General features: G+C 57.0%; 1 protein-coding gene across 2 annotated transcripts in view; it reads left to right on the forward strand.

Annotated features, from left to right (window-relative positions):
* The first annotated feature begins 10,537 nt into the window (after positions 1 to 10,537).
* OLFM1 (olfactomedin 1) overlaps positions 10,538 to 26,494 on the forward strand; it is a 39,071-nt gene continuing 23,114 nt past the window's right edge. Inside the window, exons 1-2 of one of the 2 annotated variants that reach the window (XM_036901450.2) lie at positions 10,538 to 10,908; positions 24,445 to 24,594. In XM_036901450.2, the coding sequence (XP_036757345.1) occupies positions 10,813 to 10,908; positions 24,445 to 24,594 (246 nt within the window). In that variant the 5' untranslated portion in view covers positions 10,538 to 10,812. Of the gene's footprint in view, positions 10,909 to 22,350; positions 22,604 to 24,444; positions 24,595 to 26,494 lie in introns of those variants that run through there. The other variant, XM_036901449.2, reaches the window with a different exon arrangement.

Raw genomic sequence — 26,494 nt, forward strand, 5'->3', positions numbered from 1 at the left:
CCCACTTCCCTTCCCAGTTGAGGCCCAGGAGGTCAGAGGGCGCAGGTTGAGCACAAAAGGCGGGGTGGGCGTCCACTGCAGTGTGGAGAGGGGACAGTCGGTCCAGAGACAACGACCACCCCGTTGGGGGCTCACGGCTCTGGGTGGCGGCAGGCAGGTGCAAAGCTCAGCAAAGGGGTCAACGTGTGGGCAGCAAGATGTAGGTGCCCACTGCGCCCCCGCGTCGGCACCTCCTCCTGTAGAAATGCAGCGGCCGGGCCGGCGGGGGCGGGGCGCGCACCCTTACTTCCCACCGCGCCTCGCGCCCCCCACCGCCGGCTCTGAAAAACCCGTTTCAGCGGAACCTGGCTGCGCACGGAATGTTTCCGTCCCCCCCTCCCCCCAGCCTCCCGAATTCGCCCGGCTGGATAATTAATGGACCAATGTTCTTCTGCTGTTCGGAGAGCAGGAGGCCGCCTGGACGGGAAAGCCCGCGGACCACGGGGTGCGTCTGCCTGCACCCCCCCTCCCCCGCCGCAGACCCCCGCCCGGCAGGGAGGGGCCCTGACTGAGAGCGCGGGGGCTGGGGGAATAACTACCCCGCTTGCCGCAAATGGGGATGGATTGAGCGCCCGCTAACGGGGTGGGGCTGTTGGATCGATACCCCTGGGCGACAGAACACAGCTGATTATACAACCCGCCATCGCTCCCTGAGTGCAGACCCGGAAACTGGGTCCTGGGGAGGCTCTCGCCTGAGAGCAGGTGAGGCACCACCATCTGCAGAGGGAGATTTGGCCGACCCCCACACACCCCCGGACCCCCAGCCCCAGCCCCTCCCCGTCCCCCCAGCCCCACCCCCTGCCCCTCTCCATCTCCATCTCCAACTCTGCCCAGCTTGGCTCAGGCTGGGGTGAAATCCTGGGGGGATTTTGAACTAACATTGTTCCCATTCCCAGGAATAATATTAACCCTATCCTGAAACCTCTCTTCCACATCATGTCCACCACAGATTGGCTGGAAAAAAAATTCCTCACAGGGCACCTCGGTCTGCCTGGTCGCCACCCAGCCTGATGGGACTCCTCCACCCTGGCCCACCGTCGCCAACGCCCCTTGTTTCTGGTTCACATGCCAGGATGAGAAAACAGTGAAAGCCTGTGACAGGCAGCAAGAACCCCCCACCCAGGGCGTGGTAGCCATGGTGCCGTAGGAACTGGGCATGGTCTGCCATGGCGGCGGCCGCACAGACCCTCTGGGGTGTCCTTCCTTGTGCAAAATTTGTTCGTAAAGAGTCAAAGTCATGGGGCAAATCCCTTGAGGAAGGAGGCAGCCCCTTCTCTTCATTCGGAAACAGAAGGGCCTGGGATCCAGTTCCGGGTTGAAGGTTAGCCCTTACCATGTGCACAAGAAAGACAGGCAAGGTTTTGAAGCAAAAAGCAGTGTGATAGGAAGACTTCTTCTAGGGTGGGCAGAGTGGCAGGCTCGATTTAATGGGGAGAGACAGGGGTGGGCAGCATGAGAGATGGGTCGTGCCTTCTGGTCTTCAGCGAATCTCCACCTGCAGTTAGAGGAGGTTGTGTGGTCAGCATGGCCTCATCCACTGAGATGTGCTTGTCTATGCAGCCAGCCTTTGCCAGCCCCTGCTCCGGGTCCCAGGCCCGGCCAGGCCTTGCGCCCAGCACTGAGCACATTGGAAGCAGCCCACCCTCCACCTCCAGTGGATCCAGGGAGGGAGCCAGCCTCTCTTGTTCGTAGTCAAAGCTGCATTTTAGAGCTGGAAAGGAGCGTCCAGGTGTTTTCAGCTAAGGGCTCCTGCAGGTGCCCCATCTACCTGCCCCCTGACTCTTGTTCTGCCCACCCTGTGCCTTCCCACCTTACGTCACAAGCCTAACATGGCCTGGCCTTGTGAAAATCCTACCTCCACTCTGGCTAGGCTGCTGGGTCTGCATGCGTGGAGTCATCTGACCACCCAGGCGCCAGACAAGGAGGGAAACCAGACAATGGTGAGGAGAGAATGAGTCTCGGGTACATGGGTATCTTTCAGCTGTCACACAGGTTTCCAGCTGCGTATCCTGGAATGCAAGTGTTGCCGCCCTCAGGTGTAATTGGCAGGTACGAACCTGAAAGCATTAGTATCTACAGAGCCCTTAAAGGGCCTGGCATGAGTAATTAGCATGAAAGCAGCATTTTATAGACTAGCTGCAGTTACTATTAGCAATTGAAGAGTAGGAGCATTGAGTAGCACCTAGCACAAGCTGCAAACATATTTGTGTAGAAAAATACCTGTTTTGGATAATCCATTCTGAGCTCTTTAAAGCACAAGACAGAATAGCAGCTTATCCATGAACAATTATTAACATTCACTCATTTATCAGCTACTCCCTGTGGCAGATCGTGTTTTCCAGGTGTGGCCCCCTGACGATCTGTTTCCCGAGCTCTTTCTGCACTCTGATGGCGTCCTTCCTCTCATCTCGTGCCCAGCGTTCCCTCCCCTTGAACCTGGGAAGGCTTTGTGCTGGCTTAGCCAATGAGAGGAAGTGATGACAGGTCACACAGATACCATGCCCTTCTGTCCACCTTGTTCTCCTGGTGGCCTCCTTCAGCACCCTGCTGCCCTCCCAGGAGGAAGCCCAGCAGCCACATGGAGAGGCCATGGGTAGGTGCTCCTGTGGGCAGCCCCAGCGAACAGCCAGCATCAGGGGGGTTCTGGGAATGACAAGACTTCAGGTGAGCCCCACCCCCATATCTCAAGCCTTCTGCAGCCTTCAAGCCTTTGGAAATACCAACCCTTTGGAGCAATGTCAGAATCCAGTCTCACAATAAAGCAATGAAAGTTTCCATGACAATGATATTCAACAATTGAAGACTCAGGAAAGTGTGACATGTTTACAAGGAAAGAGACCCTGAGATGGACAGAATGTTGGAATTAGGAATAAGGACAGCCCTGTCTAACTACATTCAAAGAGAGAAAGGAGAGTACCCTCCCAGTGAGTGGAAGATAGAGAATTAAAGACATGGAAAATGTAAAAAGCATCCAAACGGGAATTTTAGAACTGAAAAATAAAATGTGAATACAAAAATCTCCCCAGTGAGCTTAATTAGCAGATAGGAGATGACAGGGAAAAGTCTCAGTGAACCTGAACACGGAATGATAGAAATCACCCAATGTGAAGAAGAGAGGAAAAAACCCTAGGAAAGTGAGCATAGCATCCTCAAAGTGCCAAGAGGAAAACACGCCTCTCAACCAGAAATTCTATACCCCATTAGAGCAGCCCCCAACAATGAGGAATAAAGGCATTTTCAGGTAAAGGACATCTAAGGGATTCCTGCTCCGGGATCCTGCTGCAAAGGATTGTAAAGCGGTTTCCTCTGGCAGAAGGAACATGATGCCAGGGAAACGTGAGTCTTGGGGAATGAACGAAGAGTGTCAGAAAGGGCAAATATGTAGGTGAATAGAAAATGGCTATTTCCCCTTAATTTTATTAAAGTTCATAAGACTGTCTAAAGCAAAAAGTAGACATTGCCTTGGGGTTCATAATGTATGAAAGTGATACATTTGGCAACAATAATATAAAGGATAAGGGTGTGAATGGACCTATAGGGCTATAAATGTACAGTATTAACCCAGGTACATTGTGAAAAATTAGAGATGTGCATTATAATCCTAGAGGAGTCACTAATAGAACAATGCAAAGATGTGTGACTTAAAGTCAAGAGGTAAATTTTAAGGGAATTCTTCAAGAAATCCAAAAGAGAATGAGAAACTTGGAAAGGAACAACATTAACAAACAAAAAAACAGAGGGGAAAGCCAGAAAATGAATATAAGCAATACATCTAAATATTAATAGAGTTAGTGCCCCATTTAGAAGGCAGATGTTCTTGGAATGGGTAAAATAAAAACACAATAGACAACTCTGTACTATTGTCAAGAGAAGGACTTTACATATAAAGACAGAAACAGGTTGCGTAAATGGATAAAAATATATATACTATGCAAAACAATAAGAAAAAGAAGTTGAAGTAGCTTTATTAATATTGAATAAAATAGACTCCACAACAAAGATTTAGATGTTGCCAAAGATAAAGATGGACATTTTGTAAAGATAAAAGAGGTCAGCTCATCAGGAAGACAAAATAATCATACATGTGTGTGTACCTAATAACAAAGCTTGAAATATATGAAGCAAACATGGACAGAACTGAAGGAAGAAAAACAATTCCACCATCAAAGTAAGATATTTTAACATCCCTCTCCCAGAGACTGATAGAATAGCTAGAGAAAAAAGTCAATAAAAGCACAGAGGACCTGAACAAGACTATCCATCACCCTGTCAAAACTGATATTGAACTACAGACAGCGACTGAAAAATGCACATTCTTCCCAAGTGCATATGATCTCTTCATCAGGACAGACCACATTCTGAGCCAAAGAGCCAATAACTAAATTTAAAACAGTTCAAGCCAGACAGAGCATGTTCACAATGGAAGTAGGTCAGAAATCAGTAACAGTAAGTCATAATGTCATAAATGTCAACAGCTGCTCAAGGAAGAAATCACAAAGTTAGAAAGTGTTTCAAACTGAATAGTAATGAAAAATGCAACATATGACAGCTTGAGGGGTGCGGGTAAAGCGGAGCTCAGAGGGAAAGCTATAGCTGTGAGTGGCTTGTATCAGAAATGAATAAAGATCTAAAATCGATAAACCAAGTTTTACCTCAATAACTAGAAGAGCAAAATCAACCCAGAGTAAGTAGAAAGGAATAAAAAAATAAAGATAAGAAATCAAAGAAATAGGAAACCAACAAAAAATAGTAAAAAATTTTAAAGCCAAAAGGTGATTCTTTGAAAACACTAAATAATTGACAAAAACTCTAGCTAGACCAGACCTTCATGAAGTAAGTCAGACAGCAAAAGGCAAACACCATATTATTTCACTTACATGTGGAAATTAAAAAACAAAACAAACAAAAGTGAAATAGATCCATAAACACAGAAGGTAGACTGGTGGTTACCATGGGGGTGGAGAGGTGGGGAACGGGTGAAATAGGTGAAGGGGAAAAATAATTAGTGAGAATGTTTGATATCTTCCTCTGGATGATGGTTATATGAGTGTGTACACATGTCAAAATTCCTCAAGCTGTACACTAAGATTTGTATATTTTATGGTATGTGCTGCAATATAAAACTTTCAATTATTTTGAGTAAAAGAATTCACAGATTCAAAAATCCTCTAGCTAGACTGAACAAGAAAAACATGAGAAAAAAACACAAATCATCAATATAAGAATGAAAGAATGGTTATTTCAGATCTTAAAAAGATAATAAGAAAATATTATGAATTACTTTATGTCAATACATTCAACAATACTGCAAATTAAATGAGGAAATATGAATAACTTTATGTTAACAAATCTGACAACTACAGCTAAAAGGACAAATTCCTTGAAAAATAATACTTACCAAAATTTACACCAGATGAAAGAGAAAATATGAATATTTCTACAGCTATTTTGAAAAATTAGGGTTTTTTTTTTCAATAAAAACAAACAAACCTTCCTGCCAAGAAAACTCCAGGCCTTGATGGTTTCATTGGTGAATTCTACCAAACAGTCCAAGAAGAAAAAACATCAAATTTACACAAATCCTTTCAGTTAACAGAGGAGAAGAGGAAACTTCTCAACTTGTTTTATGAGGTCAGCCTAATCTTAATATCAAAACAAAGACATTAGTAAGCAACAACTCAAAACCTATATTCCTTGTAAAAGGATAATGCCTTATGACCAGGCAGAGTTTATCTCAGAAGGCAAGGATGGTTTAATGTTTGAAGATCAATCAGTGTAATTTACCCTATAAATGGAATAAAGGAGAAAAACCACCTGATCATTTCAACAGATAAAGAAAAAAAGCACCTGACAAAATTAAATACCTAATCATAATAAAGCATTCAGTGGATTCACAAAGAACTTCAAAGCATGGCTCTGTGAAATCTACAGCTAATGTCACACTTGTGGTGGACGCTTTCCCCAAAACATCGGGAACAAGGTAAGGATTTGTGCTCCCACCACTTCCACTCAACATATACTGGAGGCGGAGTAATTGCCAAATGACAGCAAAGAAGTGAAAGCACAGATCTGAGAAGTAAGCTGTCTCTATTTATGTGCAAAATCATTGCTTGGGCTGCAAACATAGTGACAAGGACCAGGGCCCTTCCCCAGGTGCACAGGCCCCTTCGGTCCCCCTCCCAAATCTGTGCCCTCTGAGCAAACTCCCAAAGGGAGCATGATGCTGGCGCCAGTACCTCTAGTCCGTCACTTACGAAACAGCAGCTCCAAGGAGGCCTCTGACTGGCCCTTCCTGGGACCGAGAGTGGCTCCAAGGGAGGCTCCCAGGACGGGGAGAGTGGGGAGAGTGAATAGAGCAGGGGCCTCAGAGCTGCCGGCTCCCGGGAGACCTCTGCAGACAAACAGGTGAGCATCACATCCCCATGGGCCCTGGGGACGTCGTCAGAAGTGATGTACAAGCCGTGAGCACAGTGGGACGCACAGTAGGGCTGTGAAAGGTTGCAGCAGTGTATTCTCCCCTGCCGTGTCCGGGAGCAAAGCTGCTTGACTATGCGGGACCAGACACCCAAAAGCCGGGCTGAGTCCTGGAGCTGCTGAGGGACGGCAGCCATGGTCCTGGGCATGAGCCCTTCACCAGCACCCAGCCTGATGCCTGCAGCCCCGATGAGGGGCTCCGTCTGCCCTTCCCTGTCACTTGCTGGGCCGTCATCCACCAGAGTCAGTTTACCAGGGACAGCCAGGTGGAGGCCAAGGAGGCAGGGCAGTGACCCAGCAAGCCAGTCCCCATTTGATCTGGCCCTGTTTGCTAGGAGATTTGCAGACAGGAGCGGGGAGTTAGTGCCGTTGCCTCGGCAACCGCTCTGTCACATTAAGTGAGGCTGGAGTGAAAGGAGGCTTGCCTTAAGGGACTGGGGCGCATCGACCTGCTTCCCCATGAGCCTCAGCAGCAACGGGCTCACTCCCTGCTGGCCAAGTCCCGTCTGGAGGACGGCAGGAGGGCTGGGCGGGGGACCCTGACCTGCCGCACCCACTGAGAAATGAAGCCACATCCCAGCATGGCCCACGGGCTCAGGGCTGGCATGCAGGGACGGGGCAGCTGCCCCAGCTGGGCCTGGCCTTCAGACCCACCTGTGCCCACCTCTGTCTACACGGAGCTACACGGAGAGACGGGGCTGAGGCCCCTCACGATTTCCCCGAAGGGAAAGCCGCAGGGTGGTTGGAAAGGCGAGGCAGCAGGGCGGTTGGCGGGGTCTGCACCGGGCTTCTCCCACCCAGAAGGAGTGAATCACAACAAAGAGCTCAACAGGCACCTGCTGGCGGGCACCAATCCACTTAAATCCAGAACTGGGACCTACTAATTCGGGGTTTGGTCCCAGAAGCAAATATAAATATTATAGACCCTGACAACGCGAAAGTAATATACGCACTGATTTCAGAAACAGGAAAGGAAAGGCCAGAGGAAGAGGCAGGGAAAATCTCCCCATCTTTCAAAACAGGACACGACCCATATGGTCAAATGGTCATGGGGGGAGAACCGTGACTACCTCCAGGGGTTAATGGTGAGCATCGCATCCCCAAAGGCCCACCTTTCTCCACGTTAGAAGCTCTTGGAGAAGATAAAGTCTCACATGGGGAAGATGAACAGGCTTTAAGGGAGCAAGTTCTTCAGCTTACTTTGGTCTCCCATCCCTCTGTTAAATTCAAATACAAATCTTGTCGCTCTACGTTGCAAAGCCTGCACAGGGCGATCTCATTCCTGCCCTTCTCTGCTATTTGTCTGCAGCCGCTGAGCGTGTGCACGTCCGGCACAGCCCTCGGCCTGGGGACGCTGTGGCTCCCTCCCCCACGCGGCTGGCAGGTAGGGGCAGACCTCAGACCCCCAGCGGCAGCAGGGCCCCACGAAGGGGACGGACGTGCCCACGGGTCACAGAGCCAGGATTTGGGTTTAGGGTCCCGTCTTGCACTTCTATATTGCACTTCCTCTGCACATGTGGGCAGACACACGTCTAATCACAACCACTCAGTGACGACACTGGCTGTTCTGGGTATCAGCTGGGCTTTTTACTTCCTTCTTTGTATATTTTTTTAGGCAATACAATAGCAAGTCTGTGTAATTTTTTTAGAAACATTCTTGTTAAGCTATACTTCACATGCCATACAATTCACTCATTTTAAGTGTATGTTTCACTGGGTTTTGGTGTTTTACGCTGTAACTTTTTTAACTGTGGTAAAAAAATTGTATATATGTCAACCATAAAAGTTGAACCTGTAAGTGTAAATTCAATGGCAGTGTGCAGCCGTCAGCTCTACCTAGCTCTGAAACCCTGCTATCACCCCAAACAGAAGCTGTCCCCATTAGCTAATCACTCCTTCTCCCCACAGCCCCTGGCCCCCCACCCACCCTCCGTCCCTGTGGATCTGACCCTCCAGGGCCTCCTGGGAGTGGAGTCCCACAGGGTCTGTCCTTGCGCGTCAGGCTTCTCTCACGGAGCATGGTGTCCCCCAGGTCCATCCGTATATCATGTGAGGATTCTCCTCCTTTTGAAGGCTGAGTAATATTCCAACCTATGAACATACTACGTATTTTTCACCCATTTATCTGCTGGTGGATGCTTGGATTGTCGCCATTATTTGGCTGTTGTGAATAGTGCTGTCATGCACCTGGGTGTGCAAATATCTGTTCCAGACCTGGGCAGGTGCCCAGGAGGGGAACTGCAGGGCCTTTAAGCTGTATAATTTGAAAATAAAAACAATTCTTGCCAAAGTGGATCTTAGATCTCAGTCCACCTGAGGAAGTCCACACAGCTTCCCTCCTCCCTCCTCACCCCACAGACTCAAAGCCCCCAAGGCTGGGGTCTAAATCGCAACCCGGTCCCCAAGCTGCCTGCCTGCCTGCACCTCTGCCCTCTTCCGGGCACTGCGGATATCACCAGCAGCCCCAGCAGGGCAATGTAAAGGCTGAAGGCCAAACTTAGGTGAGTGCCCAGTGCGCTGAGGCCACTCAATGCCCCCTCAGCCTTCCTTGTGGTTCTTTTGAGTTTATAAAATGTTTGTACCCATCCTTGCATCTGACGTGCTCAGCAGCCTGCAAGGCACACAGCCCCACCGCCATCCATCCCCACACCACAGGTTTGGAAGCCCGCTCCCTGGAAGAGGCAGGGCGGGACACCAGCCCCTCGAGCCCCACGTGCAGCTCCTTGCTGCCCCTCCCAGACATCGCTGGGAGCGAAGGGGCCAGGGGCTTACACACAGCCTTCTTTCTTTTCAGGGGATGGGACACTCAGGTAAATAAACAGAGTCGGGGGAAGAGACCCCCTGAGCTGCTCCGGCATCTCACCTTAGAGTACAGGCACCCCTTCCAGGGAGGCGCTCTGCTTCAGCGTCACCAGCCTTACTGACAAGCCAGCCTGCCTTGGCTGCCCTGACCCGCACCCCTGGCCTCTGGGGCTCAGGGAGCAGCCCTCCATGGCAGCTCGCGAAGCCAGGTGACCGGGCAGGCATTGGCACCTCGTCCAACCTCCGGAGATCCCTGGGCGCCATCCGTGATAGAAGTCGGGGCCACGTCACCCCTCAGCTGTGCATTCTGGGATTATCATGTCTGGGGCCTCCTGCCTTCAGACACTTTCTTTATAGAGTTTATTTTCCAAAGACTAAACACTAAGCGGTGGGACAGTTAAGAGTGGTTCTTCTAAGTATCTGTCACCTTTGCTTCTCAGGAAACACGTGCCTGGGGACTTCTCCCCCAAAATGGGGACCATAAATGGAAAACGCGGCCCCCAGGAGAAGCTCCTAGAGGGGCACCGAGGGTGAGTGTGCATCTCCAGCAGCTGGACGGGGTCTCCAGGCCACGGGAGGGGACAGGCCAGGTGCCGGGGTCTGCAGGGCACAGCCCTGGCTTTCCACTCGTCTCCTAGATTCCAGGTTCAAGGGGGCATTTTGGGAAGGCAAAGCTGTGTCCTCTGTACCCATCCATCCAAACATGGTGCCCACGGTGCCCACCCACGGAACAGGACAGGCCTGTGTGTGCCGGCCCCCACGTGTATGCATACAAAGCGTGAGCACCAGGACAGACCCTCAGCCACACGGCCCCGCGCCGGGACAGGAGCCCCAGCTTGCCGTGCCTGCTCCCTTTGTGCCCCCGTTCCCACCGCCTATGGCCCAATTTCCAGCTGTGCGCCGGGCCGCCTGCTGTGGAAACAGTCTTCCTGGGTCCGAGCCTCAGTTCACCGCGTGAGAGTTCACCCCCGGCGTGGCCAGCTGTCATCCTCTCTCCTCCTGGAGGTGCCAAGCCTTCGCCCCCCGCCCCCGCCCCAGCCGCCACTGCTCCCTCCCCGCGCCCAGGGGTCCCTGCGTGCCCACCCCGGGTCGCAGGGGCCTGGAGCCTGGCCGCAGGGCCGTCCGGCGCGGGCCGAGGGCTCCCTCGGAGTCGAATGCCCCCCGCCTTTCTGATGTCACATCCTGTCCCGGCCCCCCTCCGCGCCGGCCGCCCCCGCGCCTTCCAGAGAACTTTTGGCAGCGGCGCCGCGCGTCGGCCGGGCGGCGCCAGGAGGAGGGGCCGAGGGCCGCGCCCCGCCCGCCGCCCAGCCCCGCGGGGACCTCGGGGACCGGGACGCGAGCCACATGCAGAGCGGAGGCTCCGCGCAGCACAGCCCGCGCGCCGCCGGCTCCGGGCGCTGAGGACGCGGGGACACGGCCGGCGCCGCCGCCGAGCCAGGGGCGCGGGAGCGCGTCCGCGTCCACGCAGCCGCCGGCCGGCGAGCACCCGGGCTCCGCATGCCAGCACGGCCGAGGTGGCAGCGAGACATGCAACCGGCCCGGAAGCTCCTCAGCCTCCTTCTCCTCATCCTGATGGGCACCGAACTCACCCAAGTATGTGCGTCCAACGCCATTTTCCTCCCGCGCGATCCCGGAGCGGCGGGGTCGGCGGGCGCGCTCTGCCCGGCGCCCAGCCCATGGGTGGGGACGGGGCCGGCGACCCGGGCTGGAGGGAGGGGAGGGGTGCAGGCTGACCCGAGCCCGTGCGCCGCGGTCCCCAGGACCCGCAGGACCCCCAGCCCTGGCCCAGCGGGGCTGCGGTGCCCTCTCTCCTCCGACTCTGGGCCCTCCAGCTCCTGCTGAGTTCAAAGGGCAGCAGGAGGGGGGCATTTGGCTGCTATTGTCATCTGGGGGGAGGACAGAGCAGGACATCCAAGCCCCTGTCATCTTCAGAGGTAGAGCAGAACTCCCACCCCCATACCCCTCCTGGGGAGCGTCCTGCATCCCTGACCTGGGTTATAACACTGTCCTTGGAGCACCCCCCCAAGCAGGCAGTGGGAGCTGCGCCCCGAGACCTGGGAGGGCAGGCAGCGTGTGCAGGGCTGGGGTGCTCTGTGGACTCGGTGTGGAGGGCTGGGGGTTGTGGCCACATGCGCGGCATGGAGTGTGAGTGGCAAGCCACCCCGTGCGTGTGTAGGGGCTGCCAGGTGCTCTAAGCGGGCTTGGCGTCCCCTGCACAGTGTATCAATAGAGAGGCTGTCTCTGGCTGGTATTCTCCATTTTAAAATGCATTTCGGAGCTGGCAGGTCTGGGAGAAGAAGGGCTGTCTGGGAGCTGGCATGGGGCTGTTGCTCTGGCACCAGGGTGCCGGGAAGAGCCTGCCAGCTTTGGGAGCCCGGCGGCTTGGGAGTGACATTAAAATGCCCTTTCAGTGGTGCCCCCGTGCCGTGCTCTGAGCTGAGAGACTCCGGCCCTTTAGAGTTCCAAGGCCGGGAGGTGCTGGGCTGCCAGCACCCTGCTCCCCTGACCCTCCTCCCGTCCTTGCCAGCCTCCTTCCCTCTCAGAATAAGAGGAAGATAAAGGTAGATCCCAGGAGAAGGCTCTGGAACAAGAGGCCCTTGTTTTGCCTTGGAGCCCAGGAAGTGCAACCCCAGCGTACCTGGGTTTTGCTGCCCCACCCACCCCCGGAGCCCCCTGCCCGGATGCCACCCAGTCAGCCAGTTCCCCGGGAGAGGCTCTGCATGGTCTCTGGGAGAGAAGTTTCCCTGGTGATGGGAGGTGAGCCTGGCCAAGGGGGGCTCGTGCACCCTGCTGGGCATTTGCAGGCACGCACGCGCACACACTCACACCCACAGAGGTGAGCACAAGCAGAGAGGAGCCAGGCGGGCGCTCATTAGCAGCCTGCACCTTATTCCGACACCCCTGGGAAAAGAGGCCCCCTGAGGGCCCTCCTTGCCCCGCTGGCCTCCTGGCTTCCCAGCGCCCTAAGCCTCCATTCCCAGACTACAAGATGCTTTTCCTGCCCCCATCTTTTCAAAGATCTCTGTTCTTGGAAGAAAGTTTTGGTTCGACTTCAACTGGAAGCTTTAACTCGGTGGTGGAAGCGTGTGTCTATCTGTGTGACCAGTGCTGGGTGCCTGAGCCTCCGCCGGCCCCTGCACCTCACCTGCCCTGGTCAGCTCCCCAAGGCCACAGCCCTCCCCTGGGCCAGGAGGGACAATGTTGTTTTCTCCGGGAGGTTCCTCCTTCTGTAGCTGAGCTGTAGGCTGTCTCAAGGGAGTGTGTCCCTGGGCGCACCAGGAGGCGCCCCCGGAGGCCTATTATCCCTAATTGTGGTGGGATTTGAGAGCACAGGCTGAACCCACTAACACCCTCCAAGTCATTCAAGTCTCTGAAAGGGTCAGAGAGTGGCTGGCTCCAGGCCCCCAGCTGGGCGCCCCCGGGGTTGGACCCGGTGCCCCTCACCCTTACCAATGACCTCTGAGGCAGGGACTGGAACAGGCAGCGGGTCTGCGTGCAGGGGGCCTCCATCCATCTGAGAGCTATCTGGGGACCTCACACCAAGAATCTTGCTTTCTTGATCCCAAAGTGATTCGACCATAGGAAGCCGACTGCAGGGAGTCGGGAGCTCAGTGCCACCCAGATCTGTAAATGAACAGAACACCTCTGGGCTTCGGGAGAGGCTGAGCAGGGCACTGGTGACCCAGCGGTGGGGTCCCTGTCCCCCTCTCCACCCTCCCACTCAGGTAAACTGCTCCTGCAGCCATGCCCTCACCTGTAGGACTCAAGGTCCCAGGACCGCTGTGTTTTGTAGATCAGCACGGGTTGAAATGGGAACAAGTCAGAAACGTGGGGGCTGCACCTGCGCTTCCTAAGTGCCCGCCGGGGTTGGCAGCCGGCGGGGGGAGGCATGCACATGGCCCTGCCATCTGTTCTCCCACAGCCCGCTTACGATGCGCCACTCAATCAGATGCCAGCTATTGATCTGTGGCCTACACCGTGCCAGGCTAGTGGCCCAGGTGAACTTTGTCCTCAGACAGAAAGGCATTTTACTGGTCTTGTTCTGTGATTTTCCATGAAAAGCTGGCGTCTCACTCTCCTTGAGAAGCGTGCACGGGCTCCCCAGTGGAGTCCAGGTGCAAGGGAGTCGCCCCTCTGCCTGGAAGGTGGGGAACCACAGGGCCCCCTGAGCTCCAGGCACCTCAGCGCCCATTCAGACGGAGGCAGAAGCCCTGAGCGCAGTGGCCTGGGCGAGGAGAGAAGCTCTGCAGCCACCACTTTGGATCCCTCGGCCCCCACTCTGACCTCAGTGCCCCCAGACACAGTCTGGGTAACCTTGAGAAAGTCTCTTAACCCCTCAGCCTGAACTTCCACCTTTTTAAGACATGATGGTTCTCAAAGACGCCCCCTGCCATGACCCCCAGTCCTGAGTGGGCGGCCTCCCTCGTCCTTGCCTGTTCCCGTCCTCGGACACCAGCTGCTCGGGTTTGACTCAGTCACACTGGCATGGTGACACTGAGCCCGCTGAGCGAGTCCGCCGTCTGGCATCTGGGCCGAGGAGCTTGGTGGGAGGCCCCAGGCTCTGCCGTCAGTATCGCCAGTGGGCAGGAGAGCTGTCTGAGCCCAGGGCTGGGGATGGGAGTGGAGAAAGCGCTGGGAGGGGTGTGGGAGAGGGGCGCGCAGGCGGGCTGCAAGGCTGCATCAGGGTCCAGCACTGCGCCAGGGGCCGGAAGGTGGGGGCAGCGTGGGCCGCGGCACACACAGGGGATGCCAGGGAATCTGACCTATTTTAAGAGTGAGGCAGAGCCTGCGTCATCAGCTGCGCTGACCCCAGGCTGGATGACCCAAGGCCCGGCTCCCCGCAGCCCCCGCTGCGCGTGAGCTCAGTGTCCTCGGGCCAGCGGCTACTGTGGCTGTCCTGTGCCTTCAGGCCTTGGGGTGACAGTGTGTGCTTGGTCCTTGTCTGACCAGCTCGTTGCCAGTCCAGGCTCCTGAGCAGGGCGTGAACAAGCCCTGGGGCGCTCCTCGGTCAGCGTGGGTGATGTGGTGTGGGGACAGGACAGGTGTCCCTGTGGGGCTGGCGTTAACCAATAACAGGGGTTAACGAGCTCCTCCAAATCCCACCGAGGCCCACCACTTCCAATCTGTCCTCTCATCCTCAGATTCAGCTTGTCCTATAGTGGAAGACGCTAACTCACGTCCTTGAACAAACGTAATGAGATCCAAACAGCTGGATTTTGTGACCTGCCTGAGCCTGACCTTGGGCCACTGGCCCTGCTGACGTGCGCAGCTGCCCAGCCCCTGGTCTCCCCCAGCGTGGAGGCCCACGTCTGCCCCGGACCCTGGAGTGACAGTGGGGGTGGGTGTCGGGGGATTCGGGGAGCACTGGGTCTTTTCCTAACCCAGCTAGCTCATGGTGCGCGGAGCTCCTTCTGTCTCTGCACTGCCTCGGGGCAGAGCTCCGGACACGCACGCACACAACGCAGGTCCCGAGCGCTCCTCGTCTCTGGGTGGCCTGGAAGGCGCCGTGACACCAGAGGACACTAAGCTGTAAATCCCCAACACGAAGCAGCTGCTTCATCTCCGAAAGCAATTTGCTTCTCATTCCACCGACTTCAGCATTCCCCAGTAGGAAGAAAAGGTAATTTTCTGCCTTGGGTTGTACTTATTACTAAAGTCATCAGGCCCTGTAATCAGTATTAACATCACCGTGTAAAGTAATACAAAACTAATTACTAGCTAAACTGAATTAGATGCATGACAACTACCGCCAGGCTGTCAGGGAGAGGAGCCGGCTTTTGGCTCTGAAAGATGCACGGTGGACGCTGTCCACACTCTGAAGCCACCAGCCGTAAGGTCACTCCACAGCAGCGCCACTTCCAACCTGATCGGTGTCGCGAGTGGGGCAAGGGAAGGGGGCAGGGTGTGCAACAGAAAAGGCATTCTCTTCGTTGTTTCCGATTATTACACGTGTAAGAAACTTGCCGGCCAGACCTTAAAGCGTTAGGGATAAAACCAATAACGAGGGTTAGTATTTTTTGAGTGTTAACTGCATGTCAAACTCCATGCCAGGAGCATAGTCTGGATCAGGTCCCGCTGTCCCAGGACCCCTGTGTTATTACCCTCCTAGCCCAGGCTTGGGGAGGGTGAGTGGGCCGCCTCGTGGCCCAGCACGTATGTGACAAACGCCCTGTGCAGTCCCAGCTGGATGCCTGAGTTCATGTTCTTGTTAAGACAGAAAAAATTAAAAGCTGAGAGAAGGGCGCATTGTCCCCAAGAACCTATAGAAATGGAGGGACCTGGTGCCATCATGCCATCCCGAGACCTTTGCAGAGGCGTGTCTGAGGGCCAAGCCAGCTGGGTCTCACTGACTGTGCCACCAAGCGCTCTGCGGGCTGCTGACCTTGAAGTCTGGCTTCGAGAAGGGAGGCGGCAGGGGTCAGGACAGTGACCCCAGACATGTGACCCCTCTGCAAAGGGCATCTGAGAGAAACACTCAGACTCCTCACCTCAGTGTCTTGGAGGTGAGAGGAAGGTGCATGTATGGGCTGAGCCCCAAGAAATAGAGGGGACACAGCCAGGCTGAGCTAATGTGGCCTCTACATCTTGAAACGTCTGCCTCACCATTTGCATTTGGCATAATTCATACAACACTGGGGAGACTGCCGGTGAGGAGGATGGGCGACTGTGTGCAGTGACCAGGCCTCTCCCAGGCCCCGAGGCTGCGGATGACCCTTGCCAGCGCTGTCCCCTGTCTCTGTACCCAGGTTGTAGCTCACAACAGCTGCCTAGGTGACAGTGGCTGGTGGCACCTTCTTTGCTGTCACGCAGTTTAGAAAATGTGGGCTTCCTAGTCTGCTCACTCCAATCTTTGGCCTGCACCCTCCGTGTGGTTCGTGACATTTAAAACCTGGTGATCAGTAAGAGTGTGGGCGACAGCGACGTGTCCTGGGGGAGGCGGCAGGTGCTGGAGCCCCAGCCGTTGTCCACATCTAGATGTGCAGGTCTGTGGTGCTGACGCTGGAGATGCTGTAGAAAGCAATCCAGTCCCGTCCGAGTTCCAGCAAACACACAAGATGCCCTGCAGGAGTGTAAAGCTCAAGACAGGGACTTCTCCAGCGTGCCAAATGGCGCGCATGGGTGGTTCTGGAAAGAAAGTTACTCCCACATGCCTCAAGTGACGCTTTGGATGTCTGAGGGTGGAAGAAAGAACAGAGATGTGTTTATAAACATCACAAATAATTTACTCAACCCCCCAGGTGTGGCTAGAAATCTGACAGCACAGTAGGACTCAAAGAAAGGGAGCAGCTATGTGTAACCAGTCCTGCCCTCAGAGAGTGAGTCCCTGCGCCCTGCCCCACCGTGCACACGCATCCCCGCCCCAGACAGCAGACCGCCACCTCTTGCCCTTTGGCCGCAGGGGCAGGATCGGTGATGAGCAGCCCTGTGGAGACGCCGTCAGCTGCGTGGTGTTGGCTGAAGTTACTGCACTAGCAACTCGACGATTTGCAAGGCAGGCGATTGCCCCAGTGATGGCACTGGCCTTTGGTAGAGGGGTGACAAGGCTACCGAGGCTCCATCGGGCTCCGCAGGCAGGGGTCCCAGGCCCTTTGGGATGGCTAGGATGGTGTTGAGGGTGGAGTCTGTGCCCCAGGAGGGCAGCCACAGTGGACGGCACGTGCGCTGTGGTAGGAGGGGGGCAGAGTCCAGGATCTGCAGCTCCGACGTCCCTGGCTCTGAGCAAGGGCTGCATTCTTGTGTTTCCTGCAGGCCCAGCTGTGCCCCAGAGTTGACTCAGATGTTTTTATGACAACATTACCTTCTAATTCAGGTCCAGATCGATTAATTCATGTCAGAATCAATTACTTACTCAACAGAAACCAGACTGTCCTTCCCAACTGGTTATGATGCGTCCACCTACCTGGAAAGGAGGGATCAGTAAGGTGTACGGGTTCCCCGAAAGCCATGAGTTCAGTCCAGAGGGGGACGTGCCTGCTGAATCATCTTGTCCATGTTCTCTTCCAAGTGCCACCCCCAGAACCAGACCCACTTCCGGTGGGCAACTAAGAGAATGTGGCGCTGTGGCCTCCCGGGCTGGTTGGGAGCCAGTCTGGGGCAACATCTGTGGGAGCAGGGTGGAACTCTCCAGGCGGGACGGAGGGCACAGACGCTCTCTGGATGAAGGGCTAGGACTGAGGGCGGACGTGGCTCAGTGGGAAGAGCAGCCCCACGTGAGAGCTGGGAAGTGGCTCCTGTCCCTGGGGCATTTGATAGAGGCCACAGAGGGAGCTTGAACCTGAGCAGAAGGCGCAGGATACGGCCTCAGAGGAAGTCCAGCTCCAGGATTAGTCAGTTTTAGCTTGAATGTGCTTGCAAATGTCAATGCGCACGTGTCAGGACCAGGTCCTTCCCCTTGCTCCTGGAATGTTCTTCCTGGGCAGAGAAAGTGAATGGAAAGGGTGCCCCCAGGGGCAGGGGCAGAGTAGCTCCTGAGGCCCTTCTCTCCCCTTCTTTTTCTCCACTCCCCCTTTCTCTCCCCTCCCTCTCCCTGCCCCTCCACAAGCTGTGTGCGAAGAGCCCACAGAAATAGTGCGTATTTTTAAAAAGGAAGACATCCAAATTCTGACCCTGGGGATGTCCCTGTGCATGGGGAGCACGGGGCTGGCCGGGGTGCGAGGAAGTCCCCACTGTGGACCTGTTTTCTGTCTGTGGGGTGGAGACACTCAGATGTACGTCCTCGCCCACTGCACAGTGGCTGTGGGGCTTCGGTATAGGTAAGGCTCCAACACCCCGTGTGTGCCCACCCCTCATGAGAAGGCAGGACTGGAGGGGGGGTGTCGCTTTCACTTACACACACGCTGAGAGTCACACGCATGTCCCGGTCTGTGGGTCTTGGCATCCTTATATTCACGTGTGCTGGTGAACTCGCAGAGCCCACCACGGTCACGGCCAGAATGGGCCAGCGTGAGGACACAGACCTGGCTGGTCCCCTAAATTCAAGTGTTGAAGTCCTAACCCCCAAGGGGCTGTTTTAGGAGGCAGGGCTGCTGGGAGGAGCTCTGCCCTGGCAGGATCAGGGCCCAGAGAGCCCCTGCCCTCCACCGCGTGGGAACACAGCCATCGGGGCTGCCTGCGGGCCAGGGAGCAGTCCCAACCAGAAGGCACCGGGTAGCGCCTCACTCTCAGCCTCCAGCCTCCAGTGCTGTGAACAATATGTTTCTCTTTATAAGCCACCAGTTGGTGGCATTTTGCTACAGCAGCCCTGGTGGACTGGAACACCATGACATCTGAAGGGCGGTGGGCCGTGTTTCTGAGCTGGGCCCTGAGAGTGGTGGGCTCACCATGTGACCTCGGACGGATCGGACTATCTTTCTAAGCCCCAAGCATCTCATTTGCAAAGTGGAGTGACAGCAGCACCGCCTGTGGGCCCCGGGAAGGGTCTGTGACCGTGGGAGGGTTTGAGGGTGTCTGGGCACAGCGCCTGCTCCATCAGAGGTTACGATGGCTGTTCGGAGTTGTGAACACAAATGGGTCCTGGCTTCAAGGGAAGCTGTGTGGAAACTGGGATTTAGACTCCTCCTTAGGAACACCTGGGGTTGGCCCAGGCCGTGAATCCTTTAATCCAAATGCCTTCATTCTTCCACAATCCAGTTTGCTTTTGGGAGCGCTGTGTAGGCTTCTAAGTCAAATTACACTTGCTTGGGTTTCTCGAAGGACCCTTTCAAATGCACTAAAAGCTGCAGCTCCTCCCTCCAAATCATGGATTCCAGACAGAGGAGAGGACTTTGGTTAGGATTAGATGAGCTGGAAGCTGGTCAGAGCAGCAGGGCTGCAGGTGAGGGCAGGGGTGCAGGTAAGGGTGGCAGGGATGCAGGTAAGGGTGGGGTTGCAGGTAAGGTTCAGATGGGAGCATCAGGGGTGCAGGTGGGAGCAGCCGGGGGGCAGGTTACAGAAGCTCAGGTGCAGATCGGAGCATTGGGAGTACAGGTCACAGCAGTTTGGGGGCAGCTTCCAGCTGGGTGGGAAGCAGGGCTGTACCTGCCACACACCCCAGCTCTGTTCATACTCCACCTGGCACAAGGGACATAATAAACCTATTCAATTCTCTATCAACATAGATGAGTAACGGAAAAGATGCCCGGGATTTAAAAACCATCCGGGTGGGTGGGTGTGAGTCAGCTTTTCCTTCCATCACCTCCAAATTCTTTGACTCCCCCCCATACCCGCCGCCTCCCTCCCTGGGTCAGCTCAGTTCCCAGGGAACTGCAGGAATCCCGAAGTACGGTCCACATTTGGCAGGCCCCGTGTAAGTGACCCAAAGCTGCATTGTTAAAGGGCTGCTTCCCAGCACTGCCTTAAAAGATGCTATAAACCCTTTCTGGCTCCCAGCATGACTGTGAGCTCAGAACATGACAAGAGTTGCACGTCTCCCGAGCAGCCCTAATGGCCTGTCCCCAAGACGGCTGGAGAGCGTACTGGGCCCACCCAGCTGAAGGCAGCTCGTCAGTCTGGGGCCTCTGCCCCCGGCAGCTCTTTGAAGCGGTACTCGGCTCCGTCGTTGCAGACTACCTGGATTTCAGTTTCTCCACTGAGGAATCCAGCCAAGTTGGCGCTCTTCTCAGTGAGAATAACGGTTGTAAATCCTTATGGGACATTACCGACATAAAATCTAATCAGAAGTCCTTCAGAATCAGGAGAGTTGGGTTTTGTAAGTCTTTGTGTGCCTGCAGCTTCACATTCCTTGAAGGGAGGGAATTGATTTCATGTCTGGCGATGCCTCGTCACCGTTTGTGCGTCTCCATCCACAGCATCTCTTGTGGGTGGACAGTTTTGGCCAAAGGCAGCTCTTAAAAGATGTGGCAGAAGTCCCTGGGGGCGTCAGATCCCAGGTCTGCCATTGGCTTAAGCGTCAGCTGCTCTGAGAGGGTTCCTCGTGAGCATGTGTGTCTTCTGCGAACCTCACTGGGCGCTGAACCTGCCCCTGGGCACCCATTTAATCCTGACAACAGGAAGGTTACTATTACTATTATTAGCTTTACGAGGGGGAAACCAAGGCACAGAGGGACTAATCACCATGGCCAGGGTCTCACAGCCAGTGGCAGAGCCAAGCCTCCACCCCAGGCCATCGGGCCCCAGAGCCTGCACAGAGCGACTGTTCTGAGATGCCTTGTTCCAGCAACAGCATGTACTGGGTTGGTGGTGAGGAAATTTTTGTTCACGCATGTTGCCCGGTCACAGGAAGTGCCTAGCAAGCCACTACCATCGCATTAGTGTTGCTTCCGTCCTGGAGTGTATAACATGCTGCATCCAGTGTCCTGGTTTTGTTTCGGCGTTTCTCTGCAGCACACTGTACCCCACATCTTGCATTTGGTAGGTGACAAATATATGGGTGGCCTGAGACTTCTGTAGATTGGATTCAGCTGGGTCTCACTGGCCTGCAGTGCGGGGCAGGTGTAAGGGATTCAGGCGGTGGCTTGTGACCCTGAACAGTGTCAAACGTCCACAGACTAAGCAGGCGGGGCATTCCTGGTCAGGTGAGCCCGTCTCCAGCCCCACCCCCACCCCGGCCCAGCCCTCCGGGACTCCGTGCAGCCCGACCTCCCCAGTAAGCAGAGCCTGCAGTACCCTCTCACACTGGGAGATGGCGCCCTTGCCCAGCAGTTGGAATCGGCCACATCGCGCCCAGAGGCTGCCACAGATCCCAGTATTACTCAGAAAAAGAATCAGAGGAACCTTTTCAGGTGGTCTCACACCACATCAAGTCAGGACCTTCCTGGCTGGACCTAAGTCCCGTCTATGTAGGGGACCGAGCAGAGGGAAGTCCTGGGAAGATGGTGTCCATCCTGGGCGGGTGCCAGGAAGGCTGGCCCCGCCCTCCCAACCTCCAGCTTTCAGTCCCCAACCTGGAAAAGGAGATTAATCTTCACCCAGGCAGAAAGGAGTGCAGGGGATTCTCCTTCCCAAAAGGCTTGGAAAGCTTAATGGGAGGCCTGGAGAAAGCGCCTTTTATCTCTGCTGACAAGCCGCCTGCAAGTTCTACAGCCCTATTAAGGGGCTTGACCCAGCCAGCCCTGCACTTGCTTGGAGACCGACACGTGCCCTGACTCTGGCGCTGCAGAGGGCTGGGGCTTGTGCCCGCCCACCCTGCTCCTCTGCCTGGGTCCCAGGGCCTGGGCTCCACCCCTGCCCCCAACCACAGCCCCCAGGGTCTTGCCCAGTGCCCTAGCCACCACCCCCTCGTGGGTGGGACCCCTTTAGCTCTCCCGCTGGGATGGCATGCTTGAGCCCAAGCCTGCACCCCCACAGGGAGCCCACACTGGTGGGTGTAGCACCTGACGGGAGACTCCCTCCCTCCCAAAGGCCTCAGAGCACCTGGCTGCCCCGGCCCCCACGAGGGCCGCTCCGTTCTGCCCATTCACTTCCCCCAGGGCTGGAGACCCCCGGGAGGGTCTGTTTTCGGAGCCGGCCAAGAGTTTGCCCTCCTGGCTGGGTTTCTGGGGCCGCCTGGGCCGGTGGGGAGCCTGGGCCCGCCTGCGAACTAGGTTCCCAGCAGCCGGGATGGAGCGAGCCCTCGGGGCGGGGCGGTCTCGGAGGGGTGCCCGGCCTCGCTCTCCCGGCGGCCTGAGGGTGGGAGGGCAGCGGCCAGGCCGGGCGCCCACTCTTGGGACTTGGGGGGCGGACGGTGGTCTGCCTGCCCTCCCGGTCACCCCGTCCCCACCCCTCGCGACGGGGGTTTGCAGCCCTCGCTGCCAGCAGCCAGGGGGCGGCGGGGAGCCGGAGCGGGGAGGAAAAATCCACCCGTTGCCTGGGCAGATTGCGTCGGCCGCCGCCCGGCCGTGTCCCCGCCTCCCGGCCGCGGCCCCCGCGCGCAGCCCGCGCGGCGCTCAGAGCCAGAGCCGGGCGGCCCTTCCCGGCGGCGGGCGCGCAGGGCGGCGGCGGCGGCGGCGGCGGCCACTGTCCCCGGCGCGCGGGCGCGGCGCGGTCATGGCCGGGGCGCGCGGGGCGGCGGCGGCGGCGGCGGGCGGGCGGCGGCGGGCCGAGGGGGCGCGGGGACACGGCCGGGCGCCCCTGCCCGCCGCGGTGCCCACCGCCTGAAGGCTGCCCGGGGCGCGGAGCCGGCGCCGGCGCGGCGCGGGCGCAGGAGGTGATTCGAGACGCGATGTCCGTGCCGCTGCTCAAGATCGGGGTCGTGCTGAGCACCATGGCCATGATCACCAACTGGATGTCCCAGACGCTGCCCTCGCTGGTGGGCCTCAACACCACCAGGCTCTCGGCGGCCAGCGGCGGGACGCTCGACCGCAGCACCGGCGTAAGTGCTCCCGCCGGCCGGGGCGGCCCCCTCCCCGAGCCCGGGCTGGGCGCGCGCCGCGCAGGTGGCGGGGCGCGGGGCCAAGGGCGCCGGCCGGGCCCCCGGGCGGCTGCCCGAGCGGCGGGGTGAGCCAGCCCCTGCGCCCCCAGGCCCGGCCGCTCCCCGGGGTCACGCGTCCTTCGGTGGCCGGGTCCGCGCGGGGCGGGGGGTGCCTGCTCAGGGACTCGGAAGCCTGGAGTCCTCGTTCAGCCAACAGCAAGCCCCTCCTTGATGGGGTTAGAGAGCTGAGGCAGGGGACTTGAGGACTTGTCCAAGGTCACTCAGCGAGTAAAGGGTGGGGCGCCGCGGAGGACCCCAGGCTGGGCCGGCGCAGCCGGGGCTCTGAACCAAGCCCGCCCTACTTTGTAAAAGCCGGACTGGACCCGGCGCGGACTGGGGCCCGGCGGGCGGGCTGGACAGCGGGCGCCCCCAAGCCCCAAGGCACCTTTCCGTCCCCGTCCCCACTCGAAGGTCCGTCAGGGTCCCAGCGTCAGAGGTGCACATCGGTCCCGGGAGCCGCCGCTGGGGGCTGGCCAACTCCTTCCCAAGCACGCCCCCAGCCCTTCCGCTCCTTTCGCAAGGCCTTGGGGGAGGGAGGGGGAGAATGGCCAGGGCCGCCTCTGGGCTGGGCTGACCGCTGGGATGGTGGCTGAGCTGCTGGAGCCCAGGCTGAGCGGGAACCACCCCTGAGCAACGGAGAAAGGGGCCCCAGGCGGCTCCCCATGAGCAGGAAGGGGAGGTGAAGGGCAGGGTCTCGCTCTGCGCCCCCTGCTGCCAAGGGCGCAGTTCTCTGGAAGGAGGTCTGCGGCCACCCCTTCCTAAGGCCCCTTTTGTCACCTCACCTGCTGTTCCCAGAATTGCTTGCAGTGTTTGCTTCCTGATGACTTCGTTCCTGCCTCTGGGTCTTCAGCTTCTGGGGTTGGAAATGAATGAAATGAAATGTATCATTACTACAGATCCTCACCGCCCCCAACTTCTGCCCATCCCCATGCTAAAAATAGCAGGGAGGTGACCGGAGGCCACTGGGCAGACCGCCAGGGAGGATCTGTGCCCAGGGAGTGTTGTGGAGCAGCGGTGTCCACCCTGCGTACCTGGCAGTCAGGACCACCTGAGCAGGCTGAAGGTGACACCAGCCATTCTCAGCTCTGGTTTCTTGGTGGTCCGTGGGCACACCTCAGGACTGAGGTTGGGTGTGACCCTGCACAACATGACACCAGAAACTTGGTGATATCCACCGAAGCTGGTGGGTGGCAGGCAGTGCACAGAGTTGGAAGCCCGGCGTTCTCCCAGGCAGCCTTTGCTGAGGCTCGGGGTCCGAGCAGCTCTGGGCGAACAGGCTGCCGGGTCCGGCTGCTCTTCGGGTGCTTCATCTCCCTGCACCAGGCAGCAGCAGAGCAGGCTGCACGGGCCGCCCCTGCTCGCCTTCTGGAGAGGAGATCTTATTTCTGACTTATGTGCTCCCTGTGAGTCCGTCAGCCACTGGTGTCCTAGCCTCCCTCCCTCTCCGGCTTTGCCCTCTCCACCCCTCTCTTCTACCCAAAGCATAGATTTGGTCAGATGCCAAAGCTCAAACATCTCTCAAATTTGAATAATCCCCTGAATTTAAAAAAAGTTTAAAGAACAGTGCCTGTTTGCTCCCTCCAGGCGTGGGGATCCCACCGGGTGACTGTCTCCTTGCTCCCGGGACACCTCCCCCGCCCTGGGGTTGGGCATGGCAGTCTTCCCTGGCTGCAGGCCCTGGTACCCAGCCTTATGGTCTCCCTTTTCTCCCTGCCCTCCTTCACCCACCTGCCCCTCTCCAGGTGTTGCCCACCAACCCTGAGGAGAGCTGGCAGGTGTACAGCTCTGCCCAGGACAGCGAAGGCAGGTGTATCTGCACGGTGGTTGCCCCCCAGCAGACCATGTGTTCCCGGGATGCCCGCACGAAACAGCTGAGGCAGCTGCTGGAGAAGGTGAGCCCGCGTGGGATGCGTGTGTGCCGTGTATGTCCCTCTGTGTGTCCGTCCCGGCCCCAAGGCCTGGCTCTTCCCTGGCTCGTCCACTCGGGATGTTTGTGAGTGCTTGAATCAGTGAGTGAATGAAGGCTGAATAGACAGCAACTGCCCACGGGTGGCCAAGGAGGTGATGAATCGACCCTCCTGGTCACTGCAGGCCCCACTGGGGAGCCGCGTGGGTGAAGGGGGTGGGGATGCAGGGCTCCACTCCCACACCATCCCCTCCCAGTAATGCCCAGTCTCTGGTCCAGAGGCTCAGGGCTGCCGCCACACAGCGCCCAGGGACAGCTGCCTTGGGCCAGTTGGATTTCACCTGATGGGCTCTCTTCCTGCCTCTTACTGGTTGGACCTGGCCAACAGCCAGGCCAGGCACTCACCACCATGAATGCCTTCCTGGGCAAAAGCCACTTTGTCGTCCCATCTAAGCCACCTAGGATCAACCCTGTGCAGTCTGTGCACACATTTTGAATCCATTATTCCACTTAATCTTCACAAGATTAAGTGAGATTTCACCCCATTCCACAAGTGGAAACCTGGGCCAGAGGGTAGCCTGAGTATCTCAGGCCAAACAGCTGTCCAGGAGCCAGTACTCAAGCCCCTGGCTGACTTCCCACCTGCCTGGCGTCCTCGGCCCTGATTGGCGCAGACCGCTCACCTCGTAGCCCCTCCCACCACCCCAAGAACCCCAGATTCTCAGACAGCCTGAGTGTCAGGCCCCAAGAGTTACCGAGGGAGGGAAGCTGAGTGGGCAGCCTTCTCCCCCAGCCAGGCCCTGAGGAGGGGCGTTCACACATGGGACCCCTCACGCCCTGAGAGTGGTGTCACAGCACACCCCACGCAGACACACATATACGCCAAATACCTGTATACAACATGCGCGCACACACATGTGCATACCCACGCCATACATATTCTCACACACAAACACACATCACCACACACAAATACACACATACCAGTGAAACTGTAGCTCTTCCCCCGTGGAGAAGCGTGAGGGGAGGCGTGCCCGGTGGGTGGGTACCAGGGTCGGCATTGCACCGCTGGAGCCCAGCTCAACCACAGACCTGCACGTAACCGCAGGCAGGGCAGGCCCTGTGTTGGTCTCGGGTTCCTGAACTGTCCGGAGAGGGTGGGGAGGAGCTCTCATAGGGTGCCCCCAGCCCCACGTGTGCAGTGGGCATGGGGAGGGATTCTTTTCCTTGGGCAGAAGAGGAGGGGCATGGAACGGCCTGTGCCTGCTAAGGGACACTGCCATCTTCAGCCACCCAGGAAATCATTTAAAAAGAATTAAAGTGAAATGCATTTTACAGATTCCACAAACATTTATTAACACCAAACTAGACCACAGCGTAATTGGGCCTTTAATTATTCAAGATGGGAGAGAAAGGAGGTGGAGCTTGCCGCCAGGCTTTAGGGACGCTGGGGCGGGTGGGGGTGCTGGAGGACAGGACCCTCCAGCTCTCGGGAGGAGGCGCCTGGTGGGGGCCAGGACCCCTGTGAGCCCCTGGGAATGAGGCCTTGGAGCTCTCCTCTGTGCCTAAGTACACCACAGCATTACTGCTCTAAAATTCACAGCCCTGTTTTACACCCTGGCGGGCCCTGTTTGCAGAATTCTGTCAGGCCTTTGGCTGCAGAGCAGGGCCTGGAGCTCCGCCTTCTGTCTTAGGAAGGGGCAGGCCTCCCGCCCTGTGCTCCCTCCCTGCATTGTCTCCGGGACTCACCCTTTCTTTCCCTCTCCCCCTTCTCCTCCTCCTCCTTCCTTCCCCCGCCTGGGGAGGCGCAGGGGAGGCGCAGGGTAAGCGCAGGGGGAGCAGGAGCGGGGAGCGCCATCTGACTGCGTCCTCTGTCAGTGCGGCCC

This window comes from Manis pentadactyla, chromosome 3 (assembly GCF_030020395.1).
Source record: "Manis pentadactyla isolate mManPen7 chromosome 3, mManPen7.hap1, whole genome shotgun sequence".
Lineage (NCBI taxonomy): Eukaryota > Metazoa > Chordata > Mammalia > Pholidota > Manidae > Manis > Manis pentadactyla.